The 26,320-nt window shown below is 44.6% G+C and overlaps 1 protein-coding gene across 1 annotated transcript in view; it reads left to right on the top strand.

Moving 5' to 3' along the window:
- Positions 1-21,582, top strand: part of MARCHF11 (membrane associated ring-CH-type finger 11) — a 138,568-nt gene extending 116,986 nt beyond the window's left edge. The window contains exon 4 of the mRNA XM_055140727.1: positions 19,145-21,582. Within this exon, the coding sequence (XP_054996702.1) occupies positions 19,145-19,467 (323 nt within the window). The 3' untranslated portion in view covers positions 19,468-21,582. The remainder of the gene's footprint in view (positions 1-19,144) is intronic.
- The last annotated feature ends 4,738 nt before the right edge of the window (positions 21,583-26,320 follow it).

Raw genomic sequence — 26,320 nt, 5'->3', positions numbered from 1 at the left:
GTTATTATAATCCTTTTGGAAAAAATCTGTGCTTTGAGTAGCTAAGATGTCTAGATAAAGTTATTTCTGCACACATAAGAAAACTAGGGGAGCCAGAGAGATAGTTCAGTGGGTAGAGCACTGACTGTGCATGCAACTGACCTGGATTCCATCCCTGACATCCCAAATGGTCCCACAAGCACTCCTAGGAGTGATTCCTAAGTAAAGCAGTAAGAGTAACCCCTGAGCATCACCAGGTGTGGCCCCCACGCCCCCCAAAACGTTCGAGTTGCCAATGGGTAAAATATTCACGTTTCATTACAGAATTTTAGAACAAGAAGGAGAATGGATTCCTAGGTTCTCAGGTTCATTATATTGGGTTTATGTTTGCATTTTTTAAGGCAAAGTTAATTTTTTTTCTTGACTTTGATGTTGTTTCTTTGGTGATTCCCCTCCTTCCTCCGCCCCAAGCATTTAAGAATAACACGAAAGTTAGCATTGTGTTGATGTGGAACTCCAAATGTATGTTTTCTGAGTTTAGGTGAAGAGTTTTGACAAAGAATTCCAGAACTATCCAACTCCTCTGGTTACCAAGGTGAGCTCTCCTCAGCCATGGAGACTGAATGTCTACACTGTACCAGGATTGTTTCCTCCTAAAATTCCACACGATGACATCTGCCTTCCTGTGGCTGATGTCCATCAAATTGGAGCCAGTTAGCAGAAGCAAAGTATAATTCAGAAAGTAAATCTGTTGGGAGGGCGGAGGGAAGAGGAGGGGCGGGATTTCTTGAACATTTCAAGCAAAATCCAAAAATAGTTTTTTCGACTCTCTCCTGCTTAAAATCATGGTGCTCTGTAGTATCTTCTCTCATCATGATTCCGAACTTGACAATATTGTTGGAAGTATTTCTGGTGGGAAACCTATTTACTGAGAAGAAAGGGCAAGAAATAAGTGAGCACTGAAGTTTGAGGCGTGCCATCACTCAGAGCAGACAGAAAGGCAGGAGCTGGCCACTGCATGAGAGCCTGGGTTTTATACCCAACTGCTGGGGGGTCGCCAGCCCTGGGCTTCTGAAAGCACGAGATTTGAAAGAGCAAATCACAAGTGTGTGAAGGCAACACTATTTGTTCCGATGGGCTGTCTTGAGCCACTGTGGAGAGACAGCAGTTTTCCTAACTGTAAAATATTTATAGCTAAATACCAGATGTGTCAAATAGTTCCCAGGGAAGCTGTTTGAAATTCCTGTCGAGACAGGGAAAATCCCTCTCCCCCACCCCTTGGTGTTTCTTGAGCGAGACGAGGAATCCGCACAGCAGCAGATAAGTTAGCAAAGGGAAACTCAGTAGCATGGGCCTGGAGAGTTGACGTGACTGTAGCTTCCGAAGTCAGTTGTAGATCCTGGATATTTAGCCCATGTCAAGACACCTGGGCCCTGCAAGGAGATGGGGCAGGGGGGTGAGGGGCATCATCTGAAGTCAGAAGCTAAAGGGTGTGGCCTCATGCTTCTGCCCTGAGGGAAGATGAGCTCCCAGCTAGAGAGGACACGCTTACAGGTACACGGACACCTGGATGAGCCCCCGCAGATTACATTCTCTACATCCGTGAGACAGAGAGATAGTCGAGCAACTGGAACACTTGCATTGCACGTGGCGAACCCAGATCCAATCCCTGGCACCCCGTACTGCCCCCTCAGTCCTATCAGGAGTGATGCCTGTGCACAGAGCTGGGAGTCAGACAGAGCACAGCCAGGTGTGCTCACTCCGAAAACAACAACAACAACAACAAAATCAAATCAAGGGAAGCAATGAGGGCCCATTTGATTAGGAAAGGGTTAAGAGGAGAACCACAGACAAGAGCTTCTTCTCACTCTCTGAAACCTCCGTAGTTCTTCAAATACTCTGCATACTGTCAGAAATGGGCTGGAGCAATAGCACAGCAGGTAGGGTGTTAGCCTTGCACACCGCTAACCTGAGTTCAATTCCTCCACCCCTCCCGATGAGCCCGGCAAGCTACCGAGAGTGTCTCACCCGCACGGCAGGGCCTGGCAAGCTACCCGTGGCATATTCGATATACCAAAAAACAGTAACAACAAGTCTCACAATGGAGACGTTACTGGTGCCCGCTCGAGCAAATCCATGAGCAACAGGATGACAGTGACAGTGATTGTCAGAAATGGTGATGGGTCTCCCAGGAGCCCAGAAATGGCTGACCCTCATGGTGACCACCCCATGGTGACCTAGCCACTTTGGGATGGAAGCATCCCTACTCTGTACCCACTGGGAAACGTCTGTACCCGTGGAGCAGACGAATCCCATGTACACCCTCCCTTTTTTTTTTTCTGTTTTGCTTTTTGGTTTTGAGAGCCAGACCTACCAGTGTTTGGAGCCACTCAGCACAGTGCTTGCAAATTCCTGAGGTCCTGGCCATGGACCCTGGGCGCCCTTGGAGCCCCCTCCCCCCTCTCCCCCCTGCAATACACACTCTGCAAGGTGCTGCCTTGCTCAGGGCAGCCATGCAAGTCTGATGGCCAAGCCTTTCCTGACTCACCCAAGGCCAGCCAAGATGCAAATGTGTCTGGAAACCTTTTCCCACTAAAGATTTTTCTTAAAAATGTGGAGCTCATAGAGCTCTCAGACTCTTTTTGGGGCACAGAAATAATATAGCTCTGATAATAATCAGAGCTAGTTGCCAACAAGTTTGAACATAAGGCATCAGAGCTAGCTAAAGCTGTTTATTGTTTTGTTTGTTTCTTCTTCATTTATAAAATTCCCAAACCATGGAAGCTAGACTCAGTCTTTTGTCACATTCGACAGAGCATATCTGCCACCGAATTAGCACCGCCATTATTAGCACCACCATTACCAGGCTTGATACAGCAGCTTTTGGGATCACTTGGCAGAAAGGGGCGTCAAAGGGCAGTGGGTTGGCATCAGCCGGAGTGGGGGCCCAGGCGCTAGGATGGCCGTGGGAGGCAGGTGGCAGGCAATGCTGTTCCTTTGTCTCTTTCTCAGTGCCGTAGGAAGCCCCAACACGGACATGTCCGAGTGAATCATCAGGCCTGCAAGGGAAGCTCAACTGTGAGGCAAAGTAACTCGGAATGTTGATTGGCCTCTGAGTTCCTTTTGTATCGTGGCTTTCCCTGCAGACCCAAGCTGATAATTGGATCCTCTGTTTCTGCTGCAAAAAATGAATCCATTTTCCTGATGAGTCGTTTGATGGTGGGAAACTCTGTCCTCCCAGCAATACGATCTGGCTCTTTTGACCCTCACCCGAGCTAATACTGGAGGCTCAGAAACTTCTGCTCTTGCTTCTCTTAGCGTCTCTACATTTCCCTCCAGATTTCCTCCTGGACTGAGGTTGGGGACATGGCACTTGGGTGTGGGACATGGGTAGCCGGGATATCTCTGCCATTTAGGCCATGTGAAATTGTTTCTGAGATAAAGGAGCACAGCCATTGCATTTGGGAGGAGGGGGGAAAGTTTTAGGCCACCCCTGGTGGTACTCCAGGACTCTGTGTCGTGCCGGCGATCGCACTGGGGTCGAGTGCATATAAGGCAAAGGCTATATCCCCTGTGGTGTCTCTCCAGCCCCACAATCATTGCTTTTTTAATTTCAGATTGTTTTAACAAGCTTCATGCTCCACACTTCATTTAGAGTGACCCAAAGTGACCAGTCTGAAGCGCAAACAGCATTTGTCTCCAGAAAGCATCTGCATTTCTGATTTCATAGCACAGCCAGCTTGCATGGGTGGGACAGGCGAGCCCTTCGTAATGTCAAAAATATTCAAGAAAAGACAAATCTTTATGCTTTGGGAAGTAGGCAGTTATTATCTCTTTATTCTGGAGGTACAAATTATAGGCTTTTCGAAGCCTGAATCACACTGATGTTTACCAATTTCTCTCCAGGTTATTATCATAGTTATTAATAATATTGTTCCAGGAAATGAAATCAAAGGGAACTTGTCAGCTGTATTTGAAATTTGACTTCTCAGGGCAGGGGGAGAAAAACGCAACTGAACACCTTCCTCCTTTGGCCTTGTAAAGTTCAAGTTGAAGTTCCACTGGACTCTGTCTTCCTCCACAGAAAGTGGTGGGTCTCTCACTGACATCTTTGTCAGCCGACAACAGTGCTGTCAGGGTTAACAGTCATCTAGTCAGCTGACATTCTCTGAGGATGTCTTGTGTCCTAAGCATGGAGTACAAGAGTGAGAGCGAGAGAGAGAGAGAGAGAGCAAGCGAGAGAGAGAGAGAGAGAGAGAGAGCGCAAACATATCCGGGGTCCGTGGTCCATTACCAGGTTTTGTACAAATTCGGGATTGCTTGGGGGAAAAAATCCAAGAAGGATCATTTTTTTATTTCATGACACATGAAACTGCTGTCAAATATAATTCTCAGCAGTTAAAAAGAAGCATTGTAGGAAATCAGACAAATCCCCAACAATTTTGGTCATTGGTGAGCAGTTGCTGCTTCCCAGTGAGATATGATGATGGAATGTTTGCAGAATCTTTGCCATCCGGCTGTTCCAGGGGAGGTGTACAGGGATGGTGCTTTCTCCTTGCTGGTGAAGCTACGCGAGGAATGGAGTCATGGAGACACAAAGAGAGAGAAATAGACATGAGGACAGACGGAGGGAGGCTGTTCATATAACTCTACACCCTCCTGTGGACCCCCGAGAGATTCCAAGGGGCCTCAGGTGAGACTCAGATACATGGTAAACATGGTGTGAGAGCAGGTTGGAGAGGAGGAGGGGCGGTAGCAGGGAAGGCGCAGTGCAGGGAGCAGGCTACGAGAAGCAGCATCGATCTGGAGAGCCTTGCGGACGGAGTTCGGGGGAAGTCAGGGAGCCCCTGAGCATCATCGGCTACATATGGATGGGCCTCAGGGGGCTGAAGAGCCCACGGGATGGCTGAGGGTGAGAAGGCCGTGCTGGAGGAGAGGAGAGAGAGGGTTTGATCACTCGGGCACAGGGTTATCCTGTGTGAAGACTGGCAGCCAGTGTTCCCGAGCGAGTTAACTGCAGGAAAGATGTGGCCAGTTTGGTGGCCGTGGGGAGACGGGGAGGGCCAGGAGGGGACGGGCATCCGGAGAGACCCCCAGGGCACACCACACATGAGGGTAGATTCCCGGCGGGAGTCGGGACGGAGCGAGGTGTTTCCATGGGAAGAGAGCGGTTGGCTCGGGCGCTTCCTGCCAGCTACTGGGGAAGGATGACACAGGAGCAGGAAGTTGGCAGGTAGGGGCAGGGCTGCAGGCCCCGAACTCAGGGCCTACCGGAAGCGGGAGAGGAGAAGAGGGAGGGGGAGGGGGATGAGGGGGTGGTTGTCGGCTGCGGCTGGCCACGTTGGAGAGCTTGGGCTTCGTTTCTGGAATAGAAACGCTGAGGCAGGAGCGAAGAGTGAGTGAAGCAGGGCTAGGAGAGCCAGGGGCCAGGGCGCCCAGCATGACTGACAAGGATGAGGGCCTGAAGGCTGTGTGTGTGTGTGTGTGTGTGTGTGTGTGTGTGTGTGTGTGTGTATGTGAGTGTGGGTGTGGGTGTGTGTGGCTGTACAGGACAGGGAGCATGCTTGCGCACTTCTGCACCACTTTATTCTTTGTGATTTCCCCTTTTTAACCAGCAGAGTAGTTTGTGCAGATTATAAACATGTTGGACTGGAGCGATAGCACAGTGGGTAGGGTGTTTTCCTTGCATGCGGCCCACCTGGGTTCGATTCCTCCATCCCTTCGGAGAGTACTGGGTGTCTCCCGCCCGCACAGCAGAGCCTGGCAAGCTACCCGTGGCGTATTCGATATGCCAAAAACAGTAACAAGTCTCACGATGGAGACGTTACTGGTGCCCCCTCGAGCAAATCGATGAGCAACAGGAGGACAGTGCGACAGTGCTATAAACATGTTAGGCTGGGAAACAAAATAGCAGCAACAGAGACACCTGAGGGTCTCCCTCGGCCACTTTGAAATGGGCTTCTTACTAAGACCACCCTGATTTGGCCCTGGAATGTTCTCTGTGGAAGCAGCAGCAGGTCAACCGTGCTGTCACAGGAGCTCTGACCTCCTCGTCCCTCATCTGGGGACACAGAAGCACCTGAGGTGATCCCCCCCTGCACAGCCCAGGCACCCACTCTTTACCAGGGAGGGTGGGGTGTCCTGTTAGCACGAGTTACCCACTCTACCAGGGAGAGGTGGTGACATCCCAGAGCAAGCACCCATTCTTTACCAGGAAGGGGGGGTGTCCCCTCTGCACAGGTGCCTATTTTTTTACCAGGGAGGGGTGAGGTGTCCTCCCAAAATAAGCACCCACTCTTTTCCAAGGAGGGGTAGGGCATCCCCCAAAAAACAGTCGCCCACTTTTCCCCAAGGACCGGGAGGTGTCTTCTGCTCCTGCGTAGGAGAGAATGCGCAGGATGTGAGCACCGTGGTTCTTCTAAACAGTGCTCCTACACAGAAGACAGCGGTGGGGGCACTGTGGGTGCTCACTCAGGACCAGGCAGCACTCCAGAGCCACAGGGAGCCACAGAGAGGTACACGGAGATGAAACCCAGCTTGTGTTTTCCAAGATTTCTAGACATGAGAAAAGGAAGGGTTTCATTTGTGTGATTTTTGGTTTTTCACCTAAAAAGTTTGTTGTTACTGTTTTTGGCATATCGAATACGCCATGGGTAGCTTGCCAGGCTCTGCCGTGCAACCGGGATACTTTTGGTAGTTTTCGGGGCTCTCCGAGAGGGAAGGAGGAATAGAACCCGGGTCGGCCGCATGCAAGGCAAACACCCTACCCGCAACAAGTCTCAATGGAGTAGTTACTGGAGCCCGCTCAAGCAAATCGATGAACATTGGGACAACAGTGCAACAGTGCTACAGTGCTATCGAAAAAGCATCTCTAGGGGCTGGATCGATAGCACAGCGGTAGGGCATTTGCCTTGCACGTGGCTGACCCGCGTTCGATTCCCAGCATCCTATATGGTCCCCTGAGCACCGCCAGGGGTAATTCCTGAGTGCAGAGCCAGGAGTGACCCCTGTGCATTGCTGGGTGTGACCCAAAAAGAAAAAAAAAAGAAAGAAAAAGCATCTCTAAGGATACTTGGGATCGTGTTTTGTATGATTTGTTCTTTTACAAAGTCATCTTTCACCATTCTTCTAAGCAAAAATTGTGTCTTAATAAGAAGGATTTATGGATTGAAGCACTTCCTGCCTTGGATTTGGTGTCTGTGGCACAGAATGATACGTTAAGGAAGCCTAACTCTGGAGCATTTTTATATTCAGGCTTGACATGCCATTAATGTTTTCAATTAAAGGCTCACTGATATTACGTGCTTAAAATTGAAGAACTAGGAATTTTAGATATGCTTCGATGGTAGTTTCCATTTGTAATTTACCCACTGCCTGTGTGATTTAAGAGAAACAAAAACACAAAGCTAACAAATAAAATAGCTTATTACAGGTCACAGAGATAAACAGGTTTTAATTAGACATTTTAATTAGATCTTTTAGAATATTATACCCACCTTCAAAGATTGAATAACCAGTACAGGTGCAATTTACTCTGAAGGAAGGAAAACTTAGTTTTGTTTTCTATCTGCCACTAGGAAAAAATCCACTAACAGACCTATTTAAAAACTGTCTTTCGTGTGGGAAGTAAGTATCAACCAAAGTAGATTTCCCAGCCTAAGAGCTTGAATTAATATAGAAGAAGGGACATCGATTGGTTTTTAAAACCGAATACTATTACATCACTGTCTGTGGAGTTGATTTTTAAGACTGTGAAGGTCACTGTAATCCACCCAGTGTCAGTCTAAATGCTTTAGCATATATAACTCTTCAGGGGAAAGAGGAGAGGAGAATTTACAAGCCCAAGGCCAAGAGAGATAATACAGAGGATAGGGCATTTGCCGTGCACACATAAAAGTTGTGCTCTCTTCCCCACACCCTGTAAGGTCCCCGGGATTACGCTGGAAGTGTTCCCTGAGTGCAGAGCCAGGAGTAGGGTGTGGTCCAATTTCCCATCCCCCTCCAAAAAAAAAGGTAGAGGAGAATTTACAAACCCAGTCTCCAATATTGCTGAAGAGGTTTGGGTTCTAGCTACTTCATTGTCTGCGTAATGCTTTTAGGCCAAACAGACATGGGTGAGAGAAGCTCTGGGTAAGGAGAACTCCTGGGTGCCAAGAGTCTGCTGTGATTTGGAGCTGGGACACTAATCGTGACTCTTCAGTCAACCCAGGTCAAGACCTCTGGGTCTCGGGTCCTGAGTAACAATGCTTATACCTTTTGAGGGACATTCTCTGAATATGCCAGTGACAGTTTTGTTTTGTGCCCCAGCAGTGAGTAATCAAAAAATGACAGGAGATTTTTCTACTTACCAATGGATAAGAGAAATCAATAACTTGGTGGATTAACTTCTTAGAAAAGCCAATGTACAAATGAGTGGCCAGCATATTTTGTAATATTTTCCTTCCTGTTTTGCCTAGAAATAGAAGGGATGAAGCCATGTCTGCTTATTAGGCGTTAGAGGGTGTGTGCTCTGTTTATATGTGTGTTTACATATGTTGCATATATAACATAGAGTTGATTTTTTTGTTAGTTTGTTTGACTGTCGAACAATACAGGGGTTAAAGGCACCAACCAGCCTAGCTGAAAATCTCCTCCTTACTTTTACCCCCACCCCCTAATTTAGTGACTAATAAACTATGGCTGACAGGAAGCATTACCAATAATATGGATAGTTGATGAGCACATTTTGTACGTTACCTGTATCATATACTGCATTCTTACAACAAAGTAGACTAGTCAAGAAAATGTCACTAAGGAAATCATAAGAAAAAGAAAATGTATTTACCGCCTCTGCTTCATTTATTGATCATGTAGGCTTATGTTGTCTGTTGGGGAAGAGAAGGAACCACTATGACAAAGATACTTGGAAATGTTCAGTCTGGATAAGAACTGTGTTGAAAATAGGTAAAGGGACAAACATGATAACCTCTCAGTATCTGTACTGCAAACCCCAAAAGGAGAGAGGGCGGGGGTTGGGGGAGTTGGAGGGAAACTAGTGGGAAATATACACTGGTGGAGAGATGGGTGTTGGAACATTGTCTGACTGAAATCTGGTCATGAACAGCTTTGTAACTTGTATCTCACGGTGATTCAATTTTTTAAAAATTGAGAATAAAAGTCTTTTAAAAATATGAAAAACATGGAAAGTATAATGTCAAGTGAAATGAGTCAGAAAGAAAGGGACATATATAGAAAGATTGCACTCATCTGTGGAATGTAAAGCAACAGAATGGGAGACTAGCACACAAAATAGTAGAGCTAAGTACCAGGAGGTTAGTTCCACGGTTTGGAAGCTGGCCTCACATGCTAGGGGAGAGGGCAGCTCGCATAGAGAAGGGAACGCCAGGTAAAGGGTGCTCTGAGGACCTGCTCAGGATGGGAGATATGTGCTGAAAGTAGACTATAGACCAAACATGATGGCCACTCAATACCTCTATTTCAGACCACAACACCCAAAAGGAGAGAGAGAACAAAAGGGAACACCCTGCCACAGAGGCAGGGTGGAGGGGGAGGGTTGGGTGGGGATGGTGGGAGGGATACTGGGGTCATTGGTGGTGGAGAATGGGCACTGGTGGAGGGATGGGTACTCGATCATTGTGTGACTGGAACGCAAGCATGAATGTTTATAACTCTGTAGTTGTACCTTACAGTGATCCACTAAAAAATACATGAAAAACATAAAAATAAAGGTGTATCCATGTAAGTGGTCTAAAGTAGTTCAAACCTATGCTGTTCAAGGGGAAACTGTGTGTGTACATAGCCTGTGGGGACTGTGGGCTCCTGGGATCTAAACCTGCTGTCACAAAGTTCAGACCTAATTCTCTAAAGCTTAATTTGTCTCTGGTCTTGGAGAGCCTCTCTCTGTTTATCTGTCTTAGAATTGTCCTCTCGTGTTTTTAAAGACCAGTATTTGAGATCTCTTTTGGTTTGCTCTCACTGTCATAACTCGGTTCATTCAATCCTTGACATTCTTTAGATTCCAGGATTCATGACTCTCTTTTTTTCCTCTCTTTACTTGCACAAAGATTTATTGAGTCGCTTTTAGGTATCCTACAAGTGATGTAGCAACTAGGGTACTGCATTTGAGAAACATATGGCGGATTGGTGTCACCGATGTATAAGCAAATGGTCCCGGGCAGGTTTGAAGCCAAGCAGTGCTGGGTTTGATCTCAGATTAGCTGAAAAGCCAGAGTTAGCAGAAGGATGTGCCAGGGGGAGAGAAACAGCCAAGGGATCCCTAGATTTGGCTTTAGTTGACTTGGGGTGGAGAGGGGGCGTGGATGGCTATCAGATGGCAGATTCAGCTCTGCAGGACTTTTCAGAAAAGGGGTGCCCTCACCGCCAGCCAGGGAAAGCTTAGCTATACCCTATGTGAAAAGTGGGCTTGCTGACCTTGTTTGTACCCAGGTAGTGGTATCGTCCACGCAGCAGTGCCAACACAGGCATGCTCTTTGCCTCTAGGAAGTGACGGGTATATTTCATTGTGTGGGTTGGGAGAAGGAGTGGTGTTGAGGACGCGTGGTCTCAGGGAACTGTCCCTGGGGGTTCCATCATATCCGCCTGTGCTGTTCTCTGCCTTAGGGAGGAGGGGGCTCAGGGTCAGTGCTTGGGCATCCAGTGGCTTGGAGCCTCAAGGGCTTTCATGTTGCAGGAGATTCCTCAATCATTTTTTGCTATTATCACATTTCTTGCACAGAAGATTTTATTTCCAGTGATAATGATGAATCTGTATTTGAACCTCTGAGCTTTAAGCTCTGTAGCTAGCCCATAATCCTCATTCATCATTCTCAATTTGATTTTGAGTGGAAAAATATCTTTCTCAATCTCTTTATCACTTCCCCTCCCGCTCTTTCTCTCTCTCTCTCTCTCTCTCTCTCTCTCTCTCTCACACACACACACACACACACACACCCCTATCTACCTATCCAAATGATATTTGGCAATAGGAAGAACTCATCCTTTATAAATTATTTTACATGTAAATGCAGTTTTTGTGGAATATTACTTTATATGATTTGCTCTGGTGTTAGAAACAATAAAAATGTATATTCACAAAGATATCTATATGTAATCAGGACAATTATAGTTTTCAGAGGCTGGATTTTAGTATACTAGTTTATTAATAACTGTTATGGTGACATGGGAATTATTTCTCAATCTCCCTGATATTTCTATTTAAATTTAAAATTTTGTAATGTACATATATGCTTTAAACTTCAATTATGGCTCCATCTAGCCAAGCATCCCTGTACAGAACAGTAATGATTTAGAGTTATTTCTTTAAGACTTGTGTTAACAAGATTTGATGATGGAGGGGATGGGCTTTTAAAATGATTATCTTGATCCTAGTATCGAAGTCTCCATCACTGTTGAGCATTTAAATTAGGGCATGTTGGGAAACTGTGCCAGAGGGTTAATGTCTCTTATTTCATTCTGTTCTAGCAAAGATGATTGTAGCAAGGCATTTCTTGGAGTCCAGCCTCATTTAGTTATTTGCTTTGGATGTAACGATGCATAGATAGGTCTTCACCCCGTACCGGAATCTTAGGGAGTCAAAACTGAGGTCAGTTGATGAGATTGACTCTAATCTGTCATTAAGTTAAATTCATTCCAAGACTGGGGATGTGACTCAGCAACCAAGTGCACGCTTGGTCTGCCTACGGTCTGGGTTCAAGCCCTGGCACTGCGAATAACCAAGAAGAAATAAGCCCCACGTTTATTTCTTAGTTTCAGTGCACACCATCTTCTCAGGTGGAACCGGATTAGGTTTACAGGGTTGATTTGGTGTAAATGTTATAGAAGTGCTTCATGAGTGGCAGTGCAGTGTTGAAATTCAGAGGGGAAATCGCGCACACTTTCACAAGAGCCCTGTTGGTGCCCACTGTCTGTGGTGAGGGGCTGGTGATCTGCTCTCCGTGAGGCCCCTTGACCAACCCTGCATAGGGTGGTAACTGGTGCTCCTCTGTGTTTCATCGGAGAGAACCTTGTATTTCTCAGGGAAACTCAGAGTGGATGTGAATTCACTCAGTGAATTTCTGAGCCCCACAGCCTACCATTTGGAACCTGGCTTTCCTACTTTTTTTTCTTCCATAGATCGGAGGGGTGGGGTGGGGGGGCTGTTACATTGGCAGTATCTGTGATGCTCAAGGATGTAAAAAGCACCAACTTTGGGGCTTGGAGAGAGAGCACAGTGGATAGAGCATTTGCCTTGCACGCGGCTGACCCAGGTTCGAGTCCCAGCATCCCATATGGTCCCCCGAGCACCGCCAGGAGTAATTCTTGAGTGCATGATCCAGGAGTAACCCCTGTGCATCGCTGGGTATGACACAAAAAGAAAAAAAAAGCACCAACTTTGCCCAAATTATAACCTCCGAGATTTAATTTATCCATATTATGTGAGAAAGTGATGGAACTTAGCAACCATGTCTGCCTTAGTCTTTTTGAACTGCTCTAACACAAGACACAGGAGGTGCCCGGACAAGGAGGCTTCATTACTTACAGATGCCTGGTCAAGGGCAGGATCTGTGATGCTCTCCCCAGCTCGAGTGAAGTCAACTTGTTGTGTGCTCAAGTGGCGTTTTCTTGGTGCATGTACAAGGAAAGAGAACAATTTTACGTTTCAACCTCTTTGGAAAAGGGCATTGACCCCATTGCCAGAGCCCATTTCTGGCTGAATATGACTCAAAGTCCCTCTCAAAGTCCCCATTTCAGAGTGTCATAGCAGCATTAGGGCTTCTGCATGTGGGTGGATTTGGGATTGTAGCTGGTTAGTCATTCTATGACTAGCGGAGTCTTCTGAACATGAAAGATTAGCATGGGTAGGACGGCTGTCTTCCACATTTACTTCTAGACCACCTTGGGCTCCGATCTCTGTTTCATAACTTGAGCTTTGTGAGGTTAGACTAGTGGTTAAGTCCCTCTAGGACTCAGCTTCCTCCACCAATGTCTGAGATTGTTCTATAATACTTTCTACTTGTGTGATATCTGCGGTGTGATATCTATTTGTGTGATATCTGCCAATTACATGCAAGTAAAAACCATATATGTAAAAGCATTTAGCACAGTGCTTGGCACAAAACTTATTTTTAATAATAAATTAGTTTTTAGATTATTTTAGCAAATACTAAGCCTATTCAACAATAGCCCTGACTTAGACAACTAACACCAAAAAGCTAAAGTGTTTTACCAAAGGTTTGGGTAGTTAATATCAAAAAATTTGTATTTGACCATAAATTTTGCAAGTCTCGTTTAATTGCAACACATTGTTTGTCTATATTGAAAATGTTGTGTGAGTACCTATACAATCATATGAATATAAGATCATATTTATCTCAGTGGTCCTTTCCATTATTTCTTCAAGTAATTAGCTTATCTACTGCTACCTTAAGAGAATTTCAACTAAGGCACCATTTCAAAAATTTGGATGTGCTTTATTCACTGTGCTTCTACTCCAAACAAAAAAATTATTTAAAACTGCTTTAAAAAATAATTCCCTAATAAAAATATTCCTTTGCGTGCCTATAAGGGAATGCTTCAATTAAATGTACAGGGAAGAAAATGATTTAAAAAAATTAAACAACAGGAGCTGGAGTGATAGCACAGCAGGTAGGGCGTTTGCCTTGCACGAAGCCAATCCGGGTTCAATCCCCAGCATCCCATATGGTCCCCCAGCACCTCCAGGAGTAATTCCTGAGTGTAGAGCCAGGAGTAACCCCTGTGCATCCCTGGGTGTGCATGCTGGGTGTGACCCGAAAAGCAAAAAAAAAAAAAATTTAAACAACAGCCAAGCACCTCCCACCGCCCCTTTTGCTTTCTCCTCTATTTCCTCAAATTTTAAAAATAATGCCCGATAGATCATCTTATTGAAAACCATGCTGCTATTAATATGGAAACTAGCCTAAAAGATTTAATGTTTCCATTTTGTAGAAAGTATTACCGCTTTTTCCATCATGCTTAGCGACTAAATGAAAAACCAAATCTAAACCTATTGCCATGACCTTCAGGGTCAAGACAAATTCATTTTCAGGCTCACCTTGAGTTATCATTCAGACAGTGAGGTCCGCAGGAAAAGTGAGCTTCCTTCCGGGACCAGAGGCCACCCTCAGTAAGGACAAGTGACAACGCAGCTTTGGAAAGCCCGGTTTCTAACACATGAGTTAGAAGAGAATGAGTCCTCACTCCTGTGTTTCTACCATCCTGGCCGTCGAGGACCTCCCATGAGCCACAGCTGCAGATTTAGAGAAGGAATCTGTCAAGAACAGCCACGGGGGAGCGTGGCAAGAAGAATTTCCTCATTATTCAATAGAATAGAAGCTTCCAGAAAGTGAGGAAAAATTCTGAAAACTCATAAAGGATAAAATTAGAAATGTATATTCATAACTCGTAATGCAATTAAGTAAGAAGAAACATGACATCTTTGTGAACACTGTCAGCTCAGAATGTGCAGATAAGACTTTGGATATCATTGCTGCACGTGGAGCCAATTTATGTATTTAGAAAAGGGGTTCTGGAAATATAGTCCCAGAAAGTGACTTTACACTTTAGGAAATTATCTTATTTCTAACCTTCAAAAAAAGAAATTAGGAAAGAAAATAGCACCTATGCTGTAAGAGACTCCCCCAGCAAGTCCATCCTTATTGGGAATGAGCCTGTCCCAGACCCTAATCACTGGGGATCAGTGGGAATGGATGTTCCGAACCATGTAGATTGACTATTGACTTTCAGTTAATAACAGTGTCTTGCATTTATAGAGTTACCATCTCCAAGGAAAACCAAGCTTGATGAATTCCAATTTGTCTTCATACTATCCTGCTGAGTGTAGAGATTAGGAGTTCCGAGTGCATTTTAAAGAGGAAAAATTGAACCAGAAAAGTTCAATCATGGGCCACAGAGATTTCAGGAAGCTCCTAATAGAATCATCAATTGCAATCCGATAGTCCTGCTTCTAATTCTGTTTCCCAAAATTACCTGGTCAGTTGGGGTCAACCCTGATTTATTCCTTTGGGAAGATGTGATCAAATTGCTATTTGAAATTTCTATCATTGGGGAAGTTAAAATTTCTCCTTATTTTGCTAGCATGTATCATTGGCCTTAAGACTTTTTTATTTATTAAACCACAGCACTTTAGGGTGTTAGGAGTGGTGGCATCCAGTGGTGCTCAGCGCTTACTTTTGGCTCTGTGCTCAAGAATCATTTTAGGCACTCTCAGTTAATCATGTGTGGTGCTGGGGATTGAACTGGGTTAGCAATTGCAAGGCAATGCCCCTATCCACTGTTCTATCTCTGGCCCCAACTACTGCCTTTGATAATGTACTTGGAATGCAGTTGAATACATGTGTCAAAGCTTATCTCCTGGCAGGAGACAGAGGAAGGGTACCTTCTTACTCATATCTGGTGTTGCTTTAGCTGGGAAGAAAAAAAAACATAATTTCTCCCACTGAAAACATGTTCAGACCCTTCTTTTGTCGTAACTGTGTGTCAGCGACTGCCAGCCTCTGACAATAATACGTTTCTCAGGTCTAAAAAATATGGAACTCTGAATTTTCCCTTCTTGAAAATGCAATTCTAATCTGGCTTCTTTTTTCTCCTTACTTCCTTATTTGTCTCTCCTATGTGGATTGTCTGTTCCCCATCTTAGATTAGGTCTAAGTGCTCTGTTGAACACTCACATCTCCACCAATAATATGTCTATGTTTATAATAGTCGTAATACGCATGGACTTTCTAAATTTGTTTTTGAGGCCACACCCAGCAGTGCTCAGGGCTTACTCTTGGCTTTGTGCTTAGGGATCACTCCTGGCAGTGCTTAGGGGACCATATGGGGTGCTGGGGATAGAATCCTAGTCAACCGCATGCAAGTCAAGTGCCTGCTCCAAGGTACTATCCCACCATCCCCATTTTGTATGTTTGTGATGGACTTGGTGACCACACGTCATTACCACCAAAGTCCCCATGACCCACGCCAGTGTCTTTATGTTATATTCAGTCCGTCTCCTCCCTTTCATCCACCCTCACCCCACCATCTGATATGTGGCATCTTTTTAATCCCCAGTCTTTTCTTTCCATCACTTTCAATTGTTTCATGTGACTTTTATTATTGGCTCTGTATTTATTTTTTTGAGAAGTTGTGTCCAGGGCTGTATGTCCAGGAGAGACCCCTCGTGGTGCTCAGGAGACCGTCCATGGTGCTGGGGATCAAACCAGGATTGTGGCCCAAACAGTGACATGCAAGGAAATGCTTTACCTCCTGTATGATCTCTTTGACCCCTTGGATTTATTTTTATTAAACTTTATTGAGTTAGCATGAAGTTGTTTACAAACCTGTAGATATTTTAGGGCTCTAGTGTCAAGCCTCTTGAAATAGGTGTTACAATAACAGCCCCACCCTGAAGTACCAGTATCCATCCACCACCCCGCCAGCCATTTCATCCCCTCTCTCTTCCTTTGTGGTAGACTCAGCTCTGTGGGGAGTCCAGCGACTTCTTTTCCTTTGGCTTTTCCCTTGCTTTGTTTCTTTATATCACACCATGCTACATATGAGAGAGATCACTTCCTGGTGTTTGGTTTCCTCTCAACATTTTTCTCTTAGAAAATTTTTTTAAGGGGGCTGAAGAGATAGTAAACTGGCTTTTGCCTTGCATGTGGCCAACTCAGGTTTGATCCCTGGTATCCCCTATGGTCCCTTCAAACACCACTAGGAATGATTTCTGAGTGCGGAGTCAGGAATTGTTCCTGAAACTGTGGTCTAAAAAAAATTTTTTTTTTAATGCCTTTGGTTCCTTCCATGTTGTCTCAAAAGAAGATTTGAACTTGTATCTTGCCCAAGTTCCTCTTCCACCGTCCATATAGACCGCAACTTCTTTACCCATTGATGTATTGGAAGTGTTAGGGTTGTTTGCAGATCTTGGCTGCTGTGCATTGTGCTGCAGTGAACATAGAAGTTCATGTCTTTTCATATTTGTCTTCTCGATTCTAGGATCTACTTTTGTTTCATTGCTACAGTCCCCTTTAAATTCAACCATTACAATTTATCCATTATGTTCAGAATGGGCATTGACACTGATTTTTTTCTCCCCTTGAGTTCAATTATGCAATCAGCTGGGGGGTTAGGTTTTGTTTGGCTTTTGAGGTTTGGTTCGGGGAGTACACCTCTCAGTGTTCAGAATTTTTTCCTGCTCTGTGCTCAGAGATCACTCCTGGAAGTTCTCAGGGGACCAAATGTGGTGATGGGAATCAAGCCACATGCACCATGTCTGCCATATTATCTCCCCAGCCCTGCAATGAGTACTTTTGAACATATTTCCTAGTTCACATGTGTGAGTTTCTTTAGGTCATACACTCAAGGTCAGTGCTAGGAGGCAAGATCTGCTTATTTTAAAATTTATTATTAAAAAGTGATTGTAAGAGTCTGTCTCACAGTGTTTGAATAAAAACATTTTGGAAAAAAAAGGACAAAATCCACTTAGTGAAATGTGTGAAGGGGGTGTGAAAGAGAGAGAGGGAGAAACAGAGAAAGAGGAAGGAAGGAAGGAAGGAAGGAAGGAAGGAAGGAAGGAAGGAAGGAAGGAAGGAAGGAAGGAAGGAAGGAAGGAAGGAAGGAAGGAAGGAAGGAAGGAAGGAAGGAAGGAAGGAAGGGGGAGGGAGGAAGGGAGGGGGGAGGGAGGGGGAGGGAGGATGTTCAAGAGGGAACATAGGCTTCTCCCCAGTGGGAGTGAAGTCTGACTAAAGTGAAGTCTAACTAAAAATAAAACCTTGTTATGTCTGTATATTTTCTTTTCTTGCTAAGGTTTAAGCAACTCATTCCTTGAAAATTTTTAAAAAATTGTTAAAAAAAGTGATGGTACCAGTTGACATACTCTTAAAACACAATATCCCATGGTTCATATTCAAAGGAGAAAGATTCATTGTCTTTGCCACTGTTTAGTTTCTGGTTTTGTGTTTAGGGCCACCCTTAGCAGTGCCCAGGGCTTACCCCTGACTCTGCACTCAGGAATCAACTCCTGGAGAGGTTTGGGGGACCACAGGGGATGGAAAGGGTTGAACCCAGGTTGGCTGCATGAAAGGCAAACCCCTCCCCCCACACTATACTATCTCTCTGGCCCATCACCACTGTTTTAATGGGCTTTCAACCTCCTTAAAGAGAAGAGTTCCTCCTTGCCTCTCTTTCCAAAAGGATCCCTCTCCCTCCCACCCTCAGTATTTCCCTTTTGTGTGTGTGAAGCATCACACATTCAAAAAATTTGGACTACCTACTAAGGCATAAATGTGTGAACGCGCAGAGTGTGGTGGGACGTGGGCGGCTGATAGAGATCAGACCGTGTACCAGCTGGCGTCTGTGATGTATGTGCTGCGGTGTATGGTCCCAGCAGCCTTGTGTTTACTTCCCGGAGAGTCTGCCTCTGAAACACACCAGCTTCCTGTTCATGTTAGACTTGGATCCCGCGCCTGGCTTTGAATCCTGGCCCGACTCCTGCTAGCTGTCTGCTCCTGAGCGGGTTCCTTGTTTGTACGAAGGAGGGATACTTTCTTCAGATGATCGCAGGGGCGCTTGAGCAGAGAGAGGTCCGGCACAAAACTCCCCCAGCAATTCTTTCATCATTTCAGTTGTGGACTCATTGAGGAAGGGAAAAAGTAACAAACATCTCTTTCTACTATGGGCCAGGCTTGGGTTTAGGAAGTGGCAAGATGGCAGCGACTTTAATATCTATTTCTCAATTTAAGTTGCCACATGGGACCAAGTTCCTAACACATTGTCTGGCTCACTGTGACAATCAAGAAATATACAGAAACAGTGCATGAATGAATGAATGAACCACACATGATTCTCTTGGGGCAGTGCAAATGCCCAGGTGTGTTCTGTTCCATGGTGGCTCAGTTAATTCTATCCCTGATACTAATTGATACTTATGAATGCAGCCTTCCTCTTTGGGTGTTGATATTCTGAGCTGCTATTACTGTAATAAAAGCTTGCCGTTAGCCATAATATTTGAGTAGTCATTATACCATATGTCTTTATGATGATGAATAATAGTAAACTATTTCATTAATCCCTTATGTATATACCCGGTAACATTCCCCTGTTCTGATTATCTCTTTTATCTCATGCCCCCTCCACCCTTGTATTTCAGGTCTCATTGTCCATGAAGGAGCTGCAGTTTACAGAGTTTTTAAGCGTTGGCGCGCAGTTAATTTACACTGGGATGTCCAAAATTATGACAAAGCCACAGATATCGAAGAAAGTAGCCGGGGAGAGTCTTCCACAAGTCGGACTTTATGGCTGCCCTTGTCAGCTCTGAGGAACAGGAACTTGGTCCACCCCACGCAGTTAAGCTCCCCGAGGTTCCAGTGCGGGTATGTGCTCTTGCACCTGTTCAATCGGATGAGGACCCACGAAGACTTGTCGGAAGACAACAGCTCCGGAGAGGTGGTCATGAGAGTGACTTCCGTGTAAGGAGCCAGGGGACAGCCACCCACCCTGCACACGTTGGAATGTAATTGTAACGAATGGCAGAACCAGTAGCGCTTCGGGAACACACACACACACACACACACACACACATCTATGAACTTTTTAAAATTTATGCTTTTTATATGAACACTTGAATTGCAAATACACTTTTCTGAAGAAAAGAGTCCTCTTGTTCTTTGCTTTTGGGTTTATCACATCTTTTATAAGTTGATACTTGAAATCATTATCCCTATCATTTCACTCGCCTTGGTTAAAAAAAAAAACAACAATATATCTTTAAGGCCCAAAATATTTTTTTTCTTGCTTGATTTAAATATATTTTGATCAAACTTTTTGTTCCCTGTGTAGTTTTTGAGACATTCTGGAAAGGGAATGGGGAGAGAGTTTAGAAGGTTGTACGACAGACCCTCGTGTGCCCAGGTACTAAATTCTCTGCCTGCCTTGTCCTTCATGCTAGCAAACTGGATTGTGTGATTTTTTTTTCTTTCTGAAATGAAAGAAATCTGTCACCAGAAATAATGGCCTGTTTTCTCACTTCTAAACAAGTGTGAAATCTTTTGCAAAGACCTAGATGATTTGTGATAGTGGAATAGTTGTACTCCTACCCGTACCATCCATAATACAGATCGGGCCTCCTGTGAGCCACACTGCAAATGCTCTCCAAAGGGGTGCATCTTTGCACATATTGTAAACAATTCTGCTTTGCACTTGCAGAGACCTGTCGTGATTCTTTGGGTTAATTGTCGGTACCTTCATGTCAATGAGCCCCTTCTTAATTCCATTTCTGGTTCATAAAAGCTTCTGTACCTACTTGATCATTTCAACACTGATCCTGTTACTGGGTTTAATGAAGTCTTGGGAAATGCATTCCCCAGCAGTGAGGAGTGTGTCTCTTTCACAGCATAAGTTGTTTTTAAATGAAAACAGGAAAAGAAAAATGAGGCTCTCGACTCTCCAGGAATAGGTTGCTAAGTGGTGGCACCTGGGGATTTTCCAACATTTTTATCCTCTTAATGGAGGGGATGAGCACATTTTAATGGGCAACAAGAAAGGATAAGGAAGCATGCTGATTTACTTTTCTTATAAACATGGGTTGAGCATGGAAGCTAAAGATGGTCATATTTACATCTCTGACACCCCCATACCTATTTTCTTAAAAACAACCTTTGTATGATTAACAGTAGAATATGTCTACACATAGGTAGCAGATTCTGTCAATACTTGAAGTAATATTTTCCCATTTGAGAAACTGTCACAAATGAATTGAGAATGTAACAATTTGCAGAAATGGGAAGAGTGAATCACAAAACCAGAAAGGAAGGGAAAGACAATCACTGCTGAGGGGCCTATCCAGCAAGTCAATGCACCAAACTTCCTTAGTTACAATTTGCTGGTTTGGATCTCATATTATACATTATCAGTCCTGGGAGAATTGCCCAGAGGTTGACATGGGTCCTCACTCACTCTTGCTCCCTGGGATAGGAGCAGAGTATTAAATAGAAATGGAGTATTAAATACAGTATTCAAATATAAATTAAGATAGAAATAGAGTATTGAATAGAAATGCAGATCTCCTCTCAAGAAAACCATCAGTATTTATGCCTCACAGGTGCTGAACCTTGCCTTGGAAAGTATAGTCCCTAAGAGGGTAAAGTGACACATTTTATAGAATATAATCATGGGTACTGGTGTTTAAACCACTGTGTTAAAAGTATAGAATAAGACTTTAGTCACAGACTAAAAGGCTCAAGTATTTAGCAGGACCTGGCCTCCTAATTACCGCACACTTTTGCATTTATGTCAACTCATGAAAACCAAGAACAAATGAGAAGCCACTCTCTAATGCCTGTGTGTGTTTTGGGGAGGGGGATGAGATGTTCCTGACAAACATGGCTGGTCAGTTGGGAGGAATACTCACCCTTAGGTGCTCATTTCCACCCTTGACCTTCGGACGCACCTTCTGTCTCTGCATAGCTTTCACTGGCTTCTAGTTCACCTACACAAATGCTCATGTCCACAGAGGACCCAACTCAAGTCCGGAATAAGAACCTGAAGAGTTTCCATTTGACCAAACGTACCATCCGTGAAATGTATACAAAGCAGCTCAGTAAAAGCACACTTGGGTGGGAGGGGGGAATAGATGAAGAGACATGAACTCACTACTAAAAAAGTAAGATTCTAATGTGCAATATGAGTAATGGTATAAACAATTATCTTTCAGTTGTGAATACTGTAATTCAAACTCAGGTTGCCTTAAATTTTGAAGATATGGAAAGGAAAGAATTTGGATTATTTGAAAGTAATTAATTATTTTCTCTTCTCTTTTTTTCTTTCTTTTATTTTATTTTTCAGTAATATTAAAACTTAGGCCCCTGTGTGGTCTGCCTCTTTTCACTTTGAGTTTTGAGGTGCCAATGTTTATGAAGCGCCACTCTGGACAGTGGAACAACACACATTCTCAGGGAGATTTGGGGGTTGTCTTGGAGCTCATCTGATTTGTCAGACACTGGTGAACAAAGCATTGGCAGGATGTCACAATGATCAGTGTGCCCCAGGACAGCTAGAGAAAGTGTCTCCAAGAAGTTAACAGGATTTGGGTTCTGCAACATGTGGTTTTCCAGTTGAGGAAGAGGAGCATTCTGGGAAATGCTCGGGCTCAACAAAAGATGTGTTCTACCAGAGTGAGAGATTTCACCTGGGAGGGCATGACCCACCCTAAAGGACTGGTGGGTAGCTGATACCTAGTCACTATATCTCACACTCATAACCCCCAGTTACGAAATGGTCATATTGTTGGCGAGGTAATGCCCCATCCTCATATTCCTGACTTACACTTCCCATTCTCAAGGCTGAGCATCAAATGATGTCAGTGGTAACCATAGCTACAGGAGTCTGGAGAAATCCTACCAAGTGAAGTGGTAAGCACTCATTCACAGATACCATTGCTGGAGATAGGATGGAGCATCTGGACTTCCAAGGGGCATGTTGCTCCTCTCCCCTCTTTCAGGAGACAGCTGAGCCCTCAGATCCAAAGAGGAAACTACGTCACAGATACGTCAAGTAAAGATCACGTCTCCATCTTTAAAAGTGCCCCAAACACATTCCAGCATAAATGAGTTTATCAAGTGTTGGCTACACACTGGGAAAAAAATCATTAGCCTTGGGTCTGGAGAGCGAGTACAGCTTGCATCAACTGGCGTGAGTTAGATCTCTGGTACCCCCAGAGCCCCTACGGGAGTGAGCCCAGAGCCAGGTGTACACGCCTGGACACAGCTGGGTGTGGGTCCTCAGAAAACAATTAGAAAAAAAGGAAAAATCATGTTAATCTTATTTGACTGTTTCTGTGTTTGGGGCTTCTCATGCGGTGCTCAGGGGGCCCAAGGGTCCCTCCAAATCATTTGTGGCCATTACAGTCAGAGGGTCGATGTTAGGGCCTGAGCATATGGTGCTGTTTGGGCCTTGCTGTGCCAGACTTCTGGGGGCCTTCAGAGAAGGGAATCCGAGGTGGCGTTCAGGCAACCATGCAGTGCCAGAGGCTGAACCAGGGTAGACTGTATCCAAAGCATGTGTCTAATCCTGGGCTATCTCTCTATCCCTGTCCCCTCCCAAATGGTTACTGCTTCTGTTTCATTGACTACAGTTAGATTCCAGCAAGCAAGAGCGCTCTTGCTTCTATTCCAGTCTGGATCTTCTGCCTTCGGATCTTTTATCCCCTTGGCAGTTTTGATACAGCTGACTCTTTGTAGTGATCGGTGAGTCGTGATGTGAGAGGCAAAGTTAGCTTCTTTTGGATAACCCAGATTAGTTGACATTGCGTGGCTTCTGTGTCATTTTCAAAGCCGTGGTCACGCTTCTGTCACTGAATTCAAGGCCCAGTTGCTTGCAGTTTGAGCGCCAGTACTCAAAAGAAAAGGGCTACTGGGAGAAAAACAGGTTGGTTCTGGTGCTAGGAATCTGAGATGATGGTGGAATTCTTGCTCTCCCCAACCAGCTGACTCTCAGACCAGATTGGGTTGTGGGTTTATAATTGGTTGGTGGAAGAAGTAGGCAAATACAGAAAAGGGTGGTGGGTAGATTGGGTCATGGAACGTCCTACAGATGTCAGATGAGCTTAATCAGGCCCACCATACTCTTTGTAAAATTTTTGGGAGGATGGAGTGGATTTTGATCAACACCTGGGCTCTGAGCTCAGGATTTACTCTTGGCAGTGCTCTTGGAGCCATCTGGGATTGAACCTGGCTCAGCCTCATGTAAGGTGCAAGGTAAACATGCAATCTGCTATACTATCATTCTGGCCCTCTCTGTAAAACTTTAGATCACGTGTATGTGGCTTCAGCAGTCTGGGTGACATCATCAGGGACAGGACACCTCATCTGTTTCCTCTAATCCATGGTTGGCTCCAACTTGAACACTAAAGGCAGTTCATAAAGATACTTCTTCATATCAGGGAAAGGTCGAAGCAGGAAATGAGAAATATCTAAAATTCTATAACAAGATGGGGTTTCCAGTACCTGCTCACATGTTGCATAAATTCCTCAATATTTTCTTTTTTTTTTTTTTATTGAATCACCAAGTGGAGGGTTACAAAGTTCTCAGGATTATGTCAGTTATACAATATTCAAACACCCTTCCCTTTACCAGTGCCCATCTTCCATCACCAACCCCCCCAGTATATCTGCCGCCCCCTCCCACCTCCCTAGTCCCCACCCTTGTACGTGATAAGTTTCACTTCATTCTCGCTTATCTCGATTACATTCCATGTTTCAACACACAACTCACTACCGTTGCTGGGGTTTCCCCCCAAAAAGAAAAAGACAGTCCTATTGCCAAGGAGGCATTTGATAGTTCTCCACTGCTAAGAATATAGAGATATTAAGTCCCGCTGTTTGTTACATAACTTTTCTTTTTCCCCCTTGCCCCGCGCCACCGAGTTCACGCCTGTTTAGTAATCGCCACGCTGTCTGACAAAGGGAAAAAAACCGAAGAGGATGGTTATTTCCCGTCATCAGCCGGCGTGGGGCTCTGGCTTAGTTGATAGTCTAGTAGAGTGTCTGCAAGCAGTTTCTGGAACCAAAGGTCTTGCGCTGATATCGGCTCCGGCTCGAGATACCACCAGCGTCCCGCTGGTCCATGTACCTAATTTTTCCCCTTATTTCCCATTCCCACGCCACCAGGTCTGTTTGCTTAATGGACATCACACTATGTTTGACACCACACCACGTTTCTTCCCGAGAAAGAAGGATATTTCTTCTCAGCCGGCGTGGGGATATAGCTTAGTTCAGTCAGAGAGATGGCTACCATTTTGATTGCCTTCAATATTTCAACAAAATACTTACTATTCTTGTTAGGATCACCCACAAAAGTCCGACCCATTAAGAAGGAACCATTACATATTGCTGATACTAAGATGACATTAGGTCGCGCGGCCGCTGCCGCGGCTGCGCAGTTTTGGGTTTCTGTCTAAAGTCCAGGGAAAAAGTTGAAGGAGAGAGAGAGAGAGATTTCTGCACGGGGGACCTGGCGGAAACTCTCAAGTCACATACTGCAGGTTGCTGGTGGGCTGCTGGTGTCCCAAGCAGCTTCCTCCTCTTCGTCAGTCATTCTGGGGGTGCGGGCGCGGAGAAATGGTCAATATTTTCTTAATGGCAACCCTTTACAAATTGCTGTTCTTCTCTTCAAGAGTCTTTCTTTCCCCCTTTCCCTCCCTCCCTCCCTCCCTCCCTCCCTCCCTCCCTCCCTCCCTCCCTCCAGACCTCCCTCCAGACCTCCTTTTCTCCTGGCCTGCCTGCCTGCCTGCCTTCCTTCCTTCCTTCCTTCCTTCCTTCCTTCCTTCCTTCCTTCCTTCCTTCCTTCCTTCCTTCCTTCTTTCCTTCCTTCCTTCCTTCCTTCCTTCCTTCCTTCCTTCCTTCCTTCCTTCCTTCCTTCCTTCCTTCCTTCCTTCCTCACAAGAAAGGTAGACTTGACCACTAAGCTATATTCCAGCCCCAAAATACCTAAGTCTATTCTTTATCAAAATTACTGACAATTTTTAATGACTTTATTTTAATTTTTAATATCTGTATATAAGTCACAGTCACTGTCACTGTCGTCCCATTGCTCATTGATTTGCTCAAGCGGGCGCCAGTAATGTCTCCATTGTGAGACTTGCTGTTACTGTTTTTGGCATATCGAATATGCCATGGGTAGCTTGCCAGGCTCTGTTTTGTGGGAGAGATACTCTCGGTAGCTTGTTGGGCTCTCCGAGAGGAGTGGAGAAATCGAACCCAGGTCAGCTGCATGCAAGGCAAATGCCCTACCGCTGTGTTATCACTCCATATAAATAATGTCGGGCCATAATATAACTCAGCAGTGAACTTGTACCCTGCAGGAATGAGACTTGATTCCCGGCATGACAAAAAAATAACAAAACACTGGATTCCTCTATATTAAGTAGTTAAAGATCTTAAGAAGATAATTTAGGCAATTAGTTCAACTCCAGTTTACCCATTCAGAAAAAATACTCCCATTATTGGGTGTATTTATAGATTATTATAGCCGGTGCCATTATTTATAACACAGATCAAAGTTCTGTGCCCTAGAACACCAAGAGGCTAATTAGTTATCTTCATTAAGGTGTCATTTTATATCCAGTAGATTCATCTAGTAAATTTGTCACTTTACATTTATTTTAAGGGATATTTTTCCTATAAAATAGGAGACATAGGAAACCTGAGAGAATGAGAATAATGCGTGACTTCCTATTACATGTATTTTTAAATATTATAAACCAAAGGCATTTTATATTGATTTTTTAAAAACAAGTTAGCAGTGGCTAAATTTCCTTGTAATTTCTTTT

Source organism: Sorex araneus, chromosome 1 (genome assembly GCF_027595985.1).
Source record: "Sorex araneus isolate mSorAra2 chromosome 1, mSorAra2.pri, whole genome shotgun sequence".
NCBI classification, from domain to species: Eukaryota; Metazoa; Chordata; class Mammalia; order Eulipotyphla; family Soricidae; genus Sorex; species Sorex araneus.
The sequence above is the reverse complement of the archived record's forward strand: the minus strand, read 5'-3'. Positions and strand labels throughout refer to the sequence as shown.